Source organism: Drosophila serrata, unplaced genomic scaffold (assembly GCF_035046125.1).
Source record: "Drosophila serrata isolate PLE 108 unplaced genomic scaffold, ASM3504612v1 contig_362, whole genome shotgun sequence".
Taxonomy (NCBI): domain Eukaryota; kingdom Metazoa; phylum Arthropoda; class Insecta; order Diptera; family Drosophilidae; genus Drosophila; species Drosophila serrata.
The window spans coordinates 1,276,101-1,291,246 of record NW_028257260.1 but is presented as its reverse complement, the minus strand read 5'-3'; the positions used below and the strand labels follow the sequence as shown (position 1 = coordinate 1,291,246).

At 37.4% G+C, this 15,146-nt stretch overlaps 1 protein-coding gene and 1 long non-coding RNA gene across 2 annotated transcripts in view; both read right to left on the bottom strand.

Annotated features, from left to right (window-relative positions):
- Positions 1-7,764, bottom strand: part of LOC147642727 (uncharacterized) — a 32,079-nt gene extending 24,315 nt beyond the window's left edge. Inside the window, exon 1 of the long non-coding RNA XR_015273083.1 lies at positions 7,512-7,764. This is a non-coding gene — a long non-coding RNA (uncharacterized LOC147642727). The remainder of the gene's footprint in view (positions 1-7,511) is intronic.
- Positions 7,765-12,648: 4,884 nt separating this feature from the next.
- LOC110179102 (calcineurin B homologous protein 1-like) lies at positions 12,649-13,164 on the bottom strand. Its single transcript, XM_020946490.2, has one exon. The coding sequence runs from the start codon at positions 13,162-13,164 to the stop codon at positions 12,649-12,651; it is 516 nt and encodes a 171-aa protein (XP_020802149.1).
- Between the last annotated feature and the right edge of the window lie 1,982 nt (positions 13,165-15,146).

Here is a 15,146-nt window from a genome sequence, read left to right as displayed (position 1 = left end):
ATATACAATATATACAATATATACAATATATACAATATATACAATATATACAATATATACAATATATACAATATATACAATATATACATTACAATAGATACATTTGTATACCCCCTTTAGATCTGTTTTAAGATAGTTACAAGTAGAATATATTTGAAATAATTAAAAAATAACCTTACAAATCTGACAAACTCCCAAACCGATTCCTTTAAAGCAATTTTGACATTTAAACTCAATAGTTGCCTGTTCGATTATTTCGATATATGAGCAGTACTGTCATTACCTTTGTTGGTAAGTTGGAAGTGGACGGAATGGACAGAGTTTCCGTTGACTGCAAAAATCCCCAAGTGATTTCGCGCACTCCAGCGGTCATCGGTGGCCAAAGGTCAGCGGCGGTATTAACGTGAGCCAGGACGAGTGGCTGAAAAGCAATCATCGAATCTCGAATCTCGGTACGAAAATGTGCGAAAATGTTGCCCGGCATTTCTGCACAAAATATGCATAAATACATACATAAATAAAAGTCTCTCCACACACACACACACAGACAATCGAGGCATAACTGTGTCGGTCACTGTCCCTCTGTCTGTCTGCCACCTGCCTCCTGCCTCCCATCCTGCCATCCTTCGTCCTTGCCAACACCGCGCACATCTCTCTGTTTGCTATGAAATTTTTGATTTTTGCGGTTGGTTTGGGCTTCCGATGATTTTTGCCTGCCACTCTCTGTTGGCCTCCTTTTAACCCCCAGCTTTTGCATGCTCTTTCCACTTTTCCCCACAGTGTTTGCTCCTCAAGTCTTCTATGCCATGCCAGTCCAGGTGTTTAGAAGCGTAATGCTTTCCATTCTCCCCTCTCTCACCTGGCCCGGTAAAGGTGTGGCATAAGCAGCCATTTCTATAAAATTCTCACATCCAAATGTAAATTTGAAATCTTTGAAAATGTTCTCAATTTCCTGAAAGTTGCTTATAGGAGAAAACAAGATAATGCCTTGCCATAGAGAAGATATTTTTGGAGTTTAATACTGAGTATGGAGGAGGATAACACTGCGTATGAACGATATCAATCATACGCACTGTTGCCATAGAAATAATATGGAGAATATTTGGATTTGTTTTCATCCAAATTGTTGGTGTTTTTTGTTAAGAGTTTTAAGACTAGTGAACTTTGTAAAATATACCTTTTAATTTACTTAAATATATAACTTCAAAATTTAGATAGAATACAAACTAATATAGTAAGTATGAGTTCACTTTTTGTATATTATTTAGTAGAAAAATATTAATTTTTAAATAATTTTGAGTTTAATAATGGAAATTGGGGATAACACTGCGTATGAACAATATCAATCATACGCACTGTTGCCATAAAAATAATATGGAGAATATTTGGATTTGTGTCTATTCAAATTGTAGGTGATTTTTTTAAAGAATTTTAAGGGAACTGTACTTGTTAAAATATATTTGTTACATGGAAATTGAGATTGAATAAAAAGAAATATAGTGTTTTTATTTTTAAGCATACTTTTTGTATATTATTTAAACGAAAAATACTGTTTTTAATTAATTTTGAGTTTAATACTACATTTGAGGGATAACACTGCGTATGAGCACTATCACTCATACGCACTGTTGCCTCAGAATTATTCGTAAAATATTCTGTTTTGTTTACATTTAATTTATAGGTATTTATTTAACAGAATTTTAAGTGAACTAAATTTTTTCAGGATCTAAATGTATACGTATTAAAGGGAAATATAAATATAATACAAAATAAATATAGTATTTACTTCAAAACGATGTAAAATTATATATTTTGCATATTAAAAATATGAAATTAGTATTCTACAAATTATTTTGAGTTTAAAACTGGAAATGAGGGATAACACTGCGTATGAGTAATCACACTGCGTATAAGCAATATCACTCATACGCACTGTTGCCTCAGAACAAATATAGAGAACACTACGATTTGTTTTCATTTAATTTGTAGATAATTTTTTGAGGAATTTTAAGTAAAGTGAACTTGTTAGGGATCGAAATGTACATATTTTATAGGGATATATATAGAATAAAATATATATGGTATTTTTATTTATAAACTTTGCAAAATTCTATATTTTGCATATTATAAAAAAGGAAATTCTTCTGATTCTAAAAATAATTTAGATTTTAAAACTGTTTCTGAGGGATAACACTGCGTATGAGTAATCACACTGCGAATGAACAATATCACTCATACGCACTGTTGACTAAGAAATAATTTATAGTTTCTTTTTTTTATTAATCTATTTGAAGGTATTTTTTTCAACGAATTTTAAATAAACTAAGCTTGTTAGGGTCTAAAATGAACATAAACTTCAAGGAAATATAGGAAAAGTTTTATAAGTTATAAATATCATCCCGAAGATATAGTATTTTGTATTTAAAACTAAAGCTAATTTATATCTTTTGCTTATAATAGAATATGAAATAATTATTTTTACTATTAAAAATGAAACCTGGTGGAAATTTCCTTAGAAGATACTTAATAAATTATTTTAAAGGGTATCTTCATAGCCTATTTACCATCCCAATCCTTGATTTTATTCGTATCCTTGTTGTTTGCATTAAAGTTGCGCATTTTACTCCCGCCTCCTGTGTGCGAATGTATGTGTGTCTGCGTGTGTGTCTGTGTGTGTGTGAAGTGTACAATAAACGCGGATTTCTCTGCCAATATTTGTCTGCAATCATTTTGGCTTGTCGGCAGTTCGCTTGTCTGTCTGTCTGTCTGCATGTCCTTCAGCCTTTCTGTCTGTCTGGCAATTCTGCCACAGCCCAGCCCGGCCCTGGCCTCGCCCCCTTAGGGGCTGTCTAGCGTTGTTGGCCTCTTCCTTTCAGGCTTTCAGCCAGACCAATAAACCGTCCAACAGCAGCAGCAGCAGTAACACCAACAACAACAACGTGAGCAACCTTCAGTGAAGCAGCAATAACAACGCATCAAACGCTGTTGACGTTGCCCGTTCACTCACACATATGTATATTCTCGTTGTCCTGTGTAATACGCGACTTCTGTTTGCCTTTTGCTGCCATTGTGTGCGTGTATGTTGGGAGAATACACAGCATGAAATGGGGGGTATACTATAAGTTATAATATAATAAATATATCACTAAGGTTTTTTTAAAGCCTTAATCTTTGGAAAACGAATGAGAAGAAAAGTCTAATCTCATTTTATATGAGAATACCTGCCTAGATCTACTCGGTTTTAGTATGAAAAATGAGCTCATACTTCAAATAAATTCCATTAAATTTTCTAAATACATATCTACAATTCATTTTAAAACTTTTAGCTCATATATCCCCACAATCATCATACATTTTTCTCTCACTGTTTGAGTATATTTTGCTTGACTGCATTGTGTGTGCGCGTCTCAATCGAGACAATTGGTCTCAGCGCCATAAGCGCTTCACACATTCCATTTATGACCCCGGCATAGTCCTGGCAGTCCTGTCAGTCCAGTCCTCCCCTGTCGCCCCTCGGTAACTGCCCCCCTTCGCGTTGTACATTCCATCATCGCGTGCTTCTTGATTTAACGCTTTCTGGTCCCGCCTTTCGTCCTTTTTGGCTCCTTTTGTCGTTGAGCCGTTGTGCGCCATTTCCTTCGGCTTTTTCCCGCGACCACAAGGACTTTCGGTGGGTCGGTCAAGGAGTGGTTGTAAGACAGGTTCGATTAAGCGCCTCAGTTGAAAATAATAAATTAATGAAAAGCGGCAGGAATTAGCTGAAAAGCCCACACTTTCAGCAAATAATTGTGTTTATCCGATGATGTTAATGAAGTCGTATTAAGTAGATGTGGAATTAAAACAGCTTAAGAGCAGGAAAATATGGATAATTATGTTGTTTTAAAACATAAATTAATAGTTGAGCTGTTAAGGGCCTCACGAATATTGGTTTTATATAATTAAATTCAAATATAAATGCATTAAGAGCCTTAAAAAGTAGCCTGGTTTCGATGGTTATTTTCCCATCATGTTTTAAATATATTATTAAAATAATAATACAAATAACTATTAAAATAAACATAAAATCTATAACTATCACTAGGAAACCTTTGCAATTAGGCTCAATTACAAGATCATTACGGTTCAGGGGCCTTCATCACTTCCGCAACAAAAGACAAAACACACACACAATATTGGCCGTGTTCGCCCACCCAATTTTCTTCGCTTTCCAAAGCTTTCCACCCCCACCCTCCCCCTCTTCTGACAGCCTGGCAAAAGCGATAACTAACTAAATAAATAACATAAATTAACTAAATTTGTAGACAATTTAGTCTGCTAAGTGTAAAAGTTTTTTGTTTTCCCTGTCGTTGTTGTCATTTCAGTTGCTACTCTTTTTGCCACTGTGTTTGTTAGTTGTTGGTGTTGGTGTGAGTGTTGGTGTTGTCCTGGCCAGGAGTCGTCCAAGCGGGAGGATTTTAGGGAGGGGACGTTATGTGGAGTGGAGAGCCAAGTTTTGGTAACGGTTTTGTGCATTTTCGGAGCTTTTGGCGCAAAAAAGGATACGCTTTGGATCGGACTACGGTTGGAAAGGACTCCGGTCGTGGTCCTCTGGCCGTTCTTATGTTACGCCTGTTCAAGGATGCGCCCATATCCACACACATACACACACACACTCGGAGAGAGTGAGAGAGAGAGATAGAGGCAGGCAGTGTTGTGACATCAAATGTTCATGTTAACAACTTTTCCAAAACTCAATGAGCTGTTGTTTGTGTTGTGTTTGGCGCCCCAGTGTGCGATAGAGATGGTACTACGTCCCCATAACAGGCACAGACAAGGATAGCACGAGCATTGGGGAATGGAGTTGAAGGCAGGCGCAAACACGAGTCGAGTGTTTTGTAGCAAATAATTTTGCACAAAGTTCTCGCCTTAACGATTTGAACACATGTTAACATGAAGAGTAACAACACAGTGCACACAGGCAACCGGTCTCCTGTCCCAAGTGCTTCATCCTGCCTCCTGCCTCTTGCCTCCTGACTCCTTGCATCTCCTCAATCCAATGGCTGAGGCAAAGGATAACACTTCGACATGATAATAAATATGCTTGAGGCCCCAAAAGGATGAACCCAGGAGGGAAGCTATCTCTAAAGCTATAATTACTATAATAATAATATAGAAAAAATATGGAATTTATTACTTAAATTGTACTATTCAAGAGCACTAACTTAATCAATATATGGCATTAGATTTATTTTCACAAGAGACTTTCATAGGAGTTTCAGAAAGAAAGTGCAAGGAAGTGATCAACCCACATGATTTGTTGTGACAATCTCGGAAGAGCATCATCAAGCCAATTAACTTCTCTGTAATTTATTTATTTAGTCAACAAATTAAGCTTAGCATACAGTGTTAAACTTAATAATAAATTACAAAGCACTGCCTGTGATGGCCTTCGACCCTCTGTAACTTATTTTTAACGAATACGAATACAAAAAGTATTTTAAGTATTCTTAAACTTGGCTTTATTTACTCATTCTTCTACTCTACTTCTATTTCCTTCAAGACATTCTTTAAAATATTCTAAAAAAATGTACAAAGAATCGATCTTGATGTGCGTTGGCACACATGATTTGTTGATAATTTTCTCTTTCCCTCTCGAATAAAACTTATGTTCAAACTCAAATGTTATTGATTCCTTGAAGTATCTCTAGTATATGTTAGTAGAAATATCTGCCATATGAAAACGAACTGTATGTTCCAACATTACTTTAACCACAAATACTAGTTCCCAAAACTATTCCTAGCTAAAGGTGTGTGTGTGGAGAGGTGTGTGTGGAATGAAACGACAGCGTTATAACATGTTTATATGATGTCTAATAAAATGAAGCGCGAAAAATGTTACATTCGTATTCCGAGCAGCTACAGATGCGCCTCTTGGCCCCACTCCCCTACTCTATCTCTGAGGAGTGCGTCTTGCCAGGATTCCCCCCGCCAATGCAAATTCGGATACCAAAATTCCAGCCAGCTCTCATCGAGTGGGTGGAAATTGCGTATTTGAAACACGTTTAAGCAGCTGCAGGAGCATAAAAAGGATAAGGCACTGGCTAGGGAGCGGGCAAGGGGCACGAAAAAAGCTGCTGCTTGCACATGCAGCTTTCCCAGGATCCCATTTTCACAACCCTTTTCACACGCCTGCCCAGGCCCTGTGTGTATCCCTTTCGTATCCTTTTCACCAATGCATTCCTTCCTTCCTTCCCCTCTGTCACCCAATCCAACCGCGATGCATAAAAATTGCAACGAAGACAAAGCGTGACACAAAATATGGCAAATTGTAAGCGAAATTATTTGAGAAGCAAAGGGACGGGCTCTGTCTGTCTCTGGTCCTGGTCCTGATTCTGTTCCTGGTCCCGGTTCTTTCTGTGCCTCTGCCATTCGATTGAATTACGCCCGCGGCCCAGTTGGCCGACAAGCGTCGGCTCAATCGCTGATTGGCAATGCCGCGATTGATCAGCAAGGCAATCAGAGATGCATTCTCGTTGCCGGGGGTTCCAAGGGGGTTTCAAAAAAGTGATATCAAAAGCAACAATATGGTAAAGTTCCACAATTTTTAACAAATTATAAAACCTTTTTTAAAATTTCCTACAATATAAAAAGATTAAACGAGAGCAAGTCCTTGGCTATTGTTACACAAATTTATTCTTCTGTATCCTATATGCTTCCCTATCCTTCCATCTTCAGCTTGAGGCTCCCAGGTTCACCCTGATCCTCTCACTCAGTGGCTTAGGCTGCACTTGCTTCTCCATTCACCAGAGCATCTTAAGTTAAGACGGTGCCAACAGCGCCTTAAAAATTTACCTGCACAGTGGGTCACAAAACTTGAATTTACAAGTAAACAAATAAGAAAGGCGGCAATTTTAAGGAACCCAAAATTTGGATATCCTTACAGTGAAAAATGATCATAACTAAGCTGAAAATGATTAAATTTCAATGCGTATAGCTTTTTTGTGCTAGTTTTTAGAGGTTTAACAAATCTGCATACTAAGTTTTAAAATTAAAAAAAAAAAAATCGATTTTTTTTTTAATTTTTGACAATTTTAACGATATACATTTATTAAATTTAGAAAAAAAAATTAAAGATATATTTTCCTACAAGATAAAGCTAGATCGACTCAGCTGTTGAAGCTGATCAGAAATATATGTGATTTATAGGGTCGGAAATGATTTCTGCATAGTGTTTTAAGCCTCAGAACTTAAAATATAGTACTCTACATCGATATTATAATGTAGCAAAAGTTGGATAAAAAATCAACATTCATGAATTAATTTTAATTAAGTACGAGTGTTAACTTTGAGTATACATTTTAAAATATTTTTAATACAAATTGCTGTATCACTTTCAATCAAAATTAAATAATAAGATCCATGGTAATAAGGGAATATAATATAATAATATAATATAATATAAAATAATATAAAATAATATAAAATAATATAATATAAAATAATATAATATAATTGTCATAGTAAAGACTTACCCCAGTAGAGGCCACGTCATCATTCGTCATTTCTTTATTCCTTTCCGTGTAGTTAAATAGTTATATTCCTTGTGCATTCATTGAAGTGTTCTTCTTCTTGCCGATCTGAATGCATTCCATTGGCCACGTCATCTTTTTGCCTGTTCAAGAGTTATCACGATCACTTTCACTACCGATGTAAACACTAGGTACCCCTAGGACTGACTGAGCTCGCGGCGATCGAAGTGCCTCTATTTATACTTCCCGAGGCAAGCTAACAGAGAAAGAGAGAACAGAGAAGTAGAGCGTAAGCGCCATCGCTGTAACAGTGGGAGGCAGTCATTCCAAATGTTATTGTGAGTAAGAAAGAGAGCGAGAGGCAGAGGCTTACAGAGGCATACAGAGCGAGAAGATGCTAAGCTATTCGATGCTATTGCAATGTTATAAAGTAAATGAACCGAAACTAACTTCCGCCAGCCGCTGTTAATATATTATTGCAAATTTCACTTAGATCATTAATAATTTATAGAATATATGTATATTATATATATTTATGTTACAAAAACAACAAAGTAATACCTACTTTTATTACATTCAGCCATCCGTACATATTAAATTTATAGATTTACACTCATAGCTTTGCATTTCCTCTACATTTAACGATCGGCTGTTTAGCACCTATAGAATATAGTTGTTGGATCAGACCCGTTGAGGGAGAGAGTATATAAAAGACTTAGTTCAAAGATTCATTTAAATAGCTTCCAGACTGAGAGGATGGTTTGCGGAGAAACGGACAGACGGAGGGATCAAGAACATATATTCTTTATATGACCGAAAATGACTCCTTCACTGCGTTGCAAGCTTCTGAACTAAAATTATAGTACCCAACAAAGATATTATAATGTAGCAAAAGTTGGATAAAAAATCAATATTCATGAATAATTTTTAATTAAGTACGGCTGTTAACTTTGAGTATACATTTTTAAAATATTTTCAATACAAATTGCTGTATCACTTTCAATCAAAATTAAAAAATAAGATCCATGGTAATAAGGTAATAAATAAATAAAAAATAATATAATAATATAATATAATATAAAATAATATAATATAATATAATTGTCATAGTAAAGACTTACCCCAGTAGAGGCCACGTCATCTTTCGTCATTTCTTTATTCCTTTCCGTGTAGTTATATTCCTTGTGCATTCATTGAAGTGTTCTTCTTCTTGCCGATCCGAATGCATTCCATTGGCCACGTCATCTTTTTGCTGTTGAAGAGTTATCACAATCACTTTCACTACCGATGTAAACACTAGGTACCCCTAGGACTGACTGAGCTCGCGGCGATCGAAGTGCCTCTATTTATACTTCCCGAGGCAAGCTAACAGGAAAGAGAGCGAGAGGGAAAGAGCGTAAGAGCCATCTCTACAGCGCTGTAACAGTGGGAGGCAGGCATTCCAAATGTTATTGTGAGTAAGAAAGAGAGCGAGGGGCAGAGGCTTACAGAGGCATAGGCGGGAGTAAGCTAATCACAGCTATTAGAATGTTATAATATTAAATGAACCGAAACTAACTTCCGCCAGCCAAAATGTATATACCATTGCAAATTGCAATTCGAACATTAAAATTAATATAAATTTATTATTAATAAATTAATTATTAATTTTTAAAAATTGAATCATTTCTTATTAATTTATATATATTTATGTTAAAGAATCAACAAAGTAATGCCTACTTTAATTACATTCATCGATACATATGGAATTAATAGTTTTGCAATCACAGTTTTGCATTTTTCGTTACATTTATTGATCGTGCCAATTGCAGCTATAGGATATAGTTGTTGGATCCGTTGAGAGGGAAAGTGTATAGAAGACTTACTACAAAGATTCATTAAAAACTGAGAGGCTAGTTTGCATAAAGACTGACAGACGGACAGACAGACGGGGATGGATAGATCGACTTGGTTTTTGATGCTGATCAAGAATATATATATACTTTATATGACCGGAAACGACTTCTTCACTGCTTTGCAAGCTTAAAAACTGAAATTATAATACCCTGCAAAGGTTTAATAATGTAGCAAAAGTTGGATAAAAAATCTATATTTTGGAGTAATTTTTAATCATTTTGGATATTAACTTGGAGTATACATTCGTATCTATCCTTAATACAAACTGATGTATCAATTTTAATTAAAATTAAGTAAATTAATGCGAAAATAAATAGCTTGCCAGCACATCTAATTCTGGAGCTAGGTCTGACCTCGCTTATATTATCTATATATGTATATGATATAATTGTAATGGATGTATTCCATTGGCCACGTCATAGTTTTGAGGTCGAAAGGCAATCACTATCACGATCACTATTTTCTTTATAATTTTTCCATTATTAAAACCTTAACAACATAATAATGAAAGTTTACCCATCTTACATGTTTGAAATTAACAGATATTTTTAGTATAAAGAAAGTAATGGATTTTTGTAGAGGAAAATTTAAGATTATAGATTATTCTTAGGGGGGAAAATTAAGTATTTCTCTAAAATTGCAATATTTATTTGCAATATAACCTAGAAGCCTTGAATTATTAAGATTGCCTAACTAAAATCTAATAAAAATAAGCTTTAGAATATATTATTTTTAATATTATATTCAATTGAATGATATCCTTTATAACCCACTGTGGGACAGGACGATGCCTTGACCGAGTAAGCCGCTAAGCTAACCTTGTTACACACGCCACATCCTCGATGGTGGCAATGGGTGTTGGTGGTTGGGAGAACCGATTTGCCATATGTCAGGTGGATGAAGCCCAGCAGCCAGAGAGCAGCGTTAACAAGTTGCCCACCTGGGCACGTGTGAAGAGATTTACGGCAAAGGAGCGGTGGCGCACTGCAGCATTGGGAAGTCTGGGAAGTCCCAACTGTCAGGCTTCTTCCCCATGGATGTGGATGTGGATGTGGATGCCAGCTGTCTGTCCCGGCTCCGGTCGCCTGCATCCTTTTGTCTTTGCATTCTAGCGGGTATGGAAGCGTAGGAGAATGGGGGTGGAAAACGAGGTGGCAACAACTGACAGCCAGTTTCGCGATGGGGGATTCCCCTCAGCTAGCACATCCAGCTTTTCCCCTGCCTTGCCACTTTACCGTGCGCTTTTATTATTATAAAATACGCATGAGTTAGTGTGCATATTTCATGGATTTTGTGTATAAAAGGGATAAAAATGCAATCAGTCGCAAAAACCAGCAAAGTGAAACGGACAACGGAGGATGGGAATAGTCTGGCATGGAGTCCACCCACAACTAAGTCCTCATCTGCCCCGGGGGGAGGGGATGGAGGACACCACCCTCTGGTCTCCCTCTCTCTCCCTCTGTCACCCGCGAAATCCCAGCCGAAATCTCACTTACAATGCGATTTGTCCACACAGGAGAGTCCTTGATCCGGGCTAATTTCGTAATGGGAAACTCTGCGTGGCAAGTGTGAAAAGGTCGCGGATGATAAACTGGAAGCCGATTATTACAATGAAAATAGGGTTAAGTCGGTGCTAGGAAACACCAAGTTATATAAAGTTAAATTAAATTTAAATTAACACAAAATATTAAACATAAAAGTAGCTTCAAGAGGTTGTTATACAATCAGTTTGAAGAGTTTCAGAGATATTGATAAGCAAATAAATATGAAAGTAATCAAGGATACCCCAAGACTATAGCTTAAAGTTAATTCCTGGCATTCTTTTCCACTAATTCTAATAGTTAGTGAAGTATAGAAATCACTTCTTAATCCATTTCTATATTCTTTGTTATAGAACCTACAAAGGTATATATCCATGTTAACCAATTAAGTAAGATACAAGTATCGATTACTGATGACAGGTGTGTGGCCACAATCTCTGTAATCTAGATACCAGAATCAGATGAAGATTATCATGAATCCAACACAATGCTCAGAAATTGAAGCACGAGCCGGCACGACTTATGATGTGCCAAAAAGGACACCAAAAAGGAAGCTGAAGAGAAAACCCAAGCCCGAGACAGGGTCAGCAACCAATCGATCGAATTAGCCATGTGTATAATCGAGCCCCGAACTGAAAGTCCTAGGTCCTGGCCAATTACTCAATATGATGAATGACCCACCGAATGCTTAAATGAGACCAGTAGGGATGGACACACACCACACACACACCCCTCACACCATACACCTTTCCACTACATACGTGCCGCACCGTAACAGGTAACCTCAAGCAGAGCAAATGAGCAATCTGTCGGATTGAGCAGAAGTTGTCCGTGGAAAGGTAAACAAAAGGAGGAGAAGGATGAGGCAGGCAGGATGCCCAAGATGGTCTAGTTCCAAAGAACATACACCAAACAAAATTGGGAATTATTTGAAGGAAAAAGAGGGTTAATATGTGCAAGGGTTTCGTTTGGCTGAAGTAGGAAATAATAATACTCTTAAGCATAAAATACCTCTATTTAATTTAATTAAGAAATCTCAAAGGACCTCCATTTCAACTCATCCTCTTGACATACTTTATTTAAAAAAAAAAGAAGAAAAGATTATTAAACAATTCGATAAACTGAACCAATGTCTAAATACATAAAAAGTCTCCACAATTAGATTTGGGCACAACTTAACATTTTGGGGATCAGTGTACAAGTTGGGCCAGGACATATGCAGTGTGTGTGTGTGTGTGTAAGCCGCCGGGTTAAGGACACAAAAGTCATGGCTGGCATGAGGATGAAACTCAAGTGCCATTGAGGAGGAGTGCTCATGTTCCCAGCCCTGCCTCCAGCTCTTCGACGACGCTCCTTCATCCTCATTTTCTTCCGTTTTTCGGCATCCTCAACAATCCACTTTCCACTTTCCACTCTCCTGCAGGCGCGGCGCAAGTGCGCGAGTAAATTCAAGAAACAATTTTCAGGAATGACTTAACTTTTGCGTTTATGTGAAAAGTTTTCGCCACGTGATGTTATGCGAGCGGCGAAAGGATATGCAATTCACTGCCATTGCAGCGTGGAGCGATTGTGTGTGTGTGTGTGTGTGTGTGTGTGTGTGTGTATATATGCGACCTGGCGGAGTGGCGGATGGAAAGTTGTCCTGCACCCATTTGCCCCACCACCAACACCAGCACCACCACCATCACCACCACTACTACACCTTAGCAGAATCGCAACGACAGGCACTGGTCGAGATCCAGGCCACGGGTTATATAGGCAAAGTCCTGGCCATCTAGATGTGTCTTCTCGGTGAGAAGCTGCTTGAGACGCCAACGCATTGCCCGGACCTCTCGTGGTGTGGCCGGCAGACAGGCAATTAGCTCCTGGCACTGCTCCATGCTCAACAATCCATCGCCATCCTCATCGTACAGGCTCACCATATAGTCCAGCTTCCGTTCCAGCGGCTCACTGCGCCGGAAATGGGCCAGGCCGCGTACAAAATGACGGAATCCCATCGATGGATTCAGCAATTCGTCCACAATTCGCTCGGCCAGCGGATGACCGGCCAGAAGGGGCATGCGCAGCATCTCACTACGCAGGATACGATTCTCATCATCGCGATCCAGCGACTGATACTGACCATACAGATAGTCGATCCTTGGCAATGAGAATCCACTCTCCGATTGGATGAGATGCAGCTCCTCGGTGGACAAATGACGTGAGGCGGTCGTTCCCATGACCCTCAGTTTCGGCTTAACTGATTCAACGTCCACAATATATATTAAAATATATCCAATCACGAGATATGCGCTGCAGCAATTCTACCCAATGTCGCTGATTATATAGTGTATTATTGTAATTTGGATATACTTTTCTTTTTTCTTTTCTTTTTTAGGCCGTGTGTGACATTGTTTCTTTGTGTGACAGTGTACGAAAAATAATCTTTTAATGGAATCCTGCCGGCATCTATGAGATTTTGGGACTGAAACTTTACAAAGTAAGTATCAGAAAATGCTAAGCTTATGTTGTTTTCTTTTACAGACGGAAAAGTGATTGTTCTAAATGTTTTTCTTTTTATTTATACTCGTTAGCAAAATATGTTTTAGTTTAGTAAGTATGTAGTTATATTTGTATATTATAGACTACAATTCCGTCTATCAGAAACAACAAATCTCTGAGATAATTACAAAGAAACTAAGAAACTAAAATGGTTGCTAAAAAATATTCGTTAAAACTTATTCCATCAATGTTGCCTTGACCCAACTTCAACTCTGAAAACTCATTCGTTTGGAGAAAGTTCAATTGAATCAGTCAGTATTATGAAGCGAACACAACCGGTAAGCTAGCAAAATTTATAGAAAAAACAAAATTTAAAGAAAATGCATATTCCTTTACTATATTATTATTTCCCTATAGGGAAACCCACATCGGCAAAGACAAATCAGCGGATACAGTATGACTTTCTGACAATGTGGAACAGTCTTTGAACCTTTTGAAAAAGAAGAAATACCGAGAAGCCTACACATAGCAAAAAGTAAGACCCTGAAATTTATAGCAATTCTTATTTGCGGTTGGTTAATGACCAGAGTATCCTTCTCCTTTCCTTTTTAGGTAAAAAGAGTTCGACAACCTATAGCCTGGAATCTTCAGTCAGCCAAGATTTTCGCATTCTTGTCCTGTTAACTAATCCTGTAGAACTACCTGGCCAACATTGAAATTTCCAAAAGCTATATATATTATATTTTATACAGTCACGTAGTAGGTTTTCTACTATCCAATGAGGAACTTATCCTGATCGAATATCTACTTTTAGCCACACAGCAAAGCAGATGATGTAACGTCCATCAACGATCATATCTTTAAAATTACTTCAAGAAGAATGAAAAGAATATGATATATGGAAAAGATAGAAGATAATGGTATGAGACTCTCGTATCGTGGCAGCAGATCAAGGCAAGACATTTCTACCCACACGAAATACCTATGGCTTCGGATTTGTGAAACAGCCCAAGATTCCAGGACGAATGCAGCACCAGTCGGCCAATGGGAAAAATAAGAACTGAGCAGATTTGTTCATAGCAAACCGACAAAAAGAAAGAACAACTTGCTCACCCAAGATTATGGGAGATATCCAGAAGAGCCAATACAAAAAGAGAAGGACTGCTGCTACAATGGGAATAAAAATATTAGGAAAGCCAAGCTTGAGCTACGGGAGACAAAGGATCACATACCATTGCTATCTTTGATTCCGAGTATCTGGAACCAGGATTCAATAAACCACACAACTCTTTGGTCATCTCGATCAATGAATGCATGCTCTTATGGTTACTTCCTGGAACAAATAACTGCTTTCGTCCTATTTATGTATGAGAAGTGGATTTAGAACTTTCAGAATTTCCTAAGTTCCTAAGATCCCAGGTCCCTGGTGAAGTCCAACTATGTTGCCTGTGGCTGCGCCAAGTTATAGGTAAGCTCTGCTAAAAAATCGTATAAAGATCGAGCTTCTTCTAATGCATCCAGCTAAAAAACAATCCTTGAAAAACTGGAAGTATTTAGTTTTAGATAGAGTCTGGCGAATATTGATATTATATCATATAATTAATATAATTAATAATGTCTTGACTCTATTAAAAACTATAGTAAATCTTTTAATTTATCTATGATTGTTTTTTATTGGCTGAAATTTGCTCTGGATGCAATAGATTCTCGTTCAGTAAAC

Coding starts and splice junctions, on each gene's coding strand:
- LOC110179102 (XM_020946490.2), bottom strand. CDS start 13,164: ATGGGAACGACCGCCTCACGTCATTTGTCCACCGAGGAGCTGCATCTC.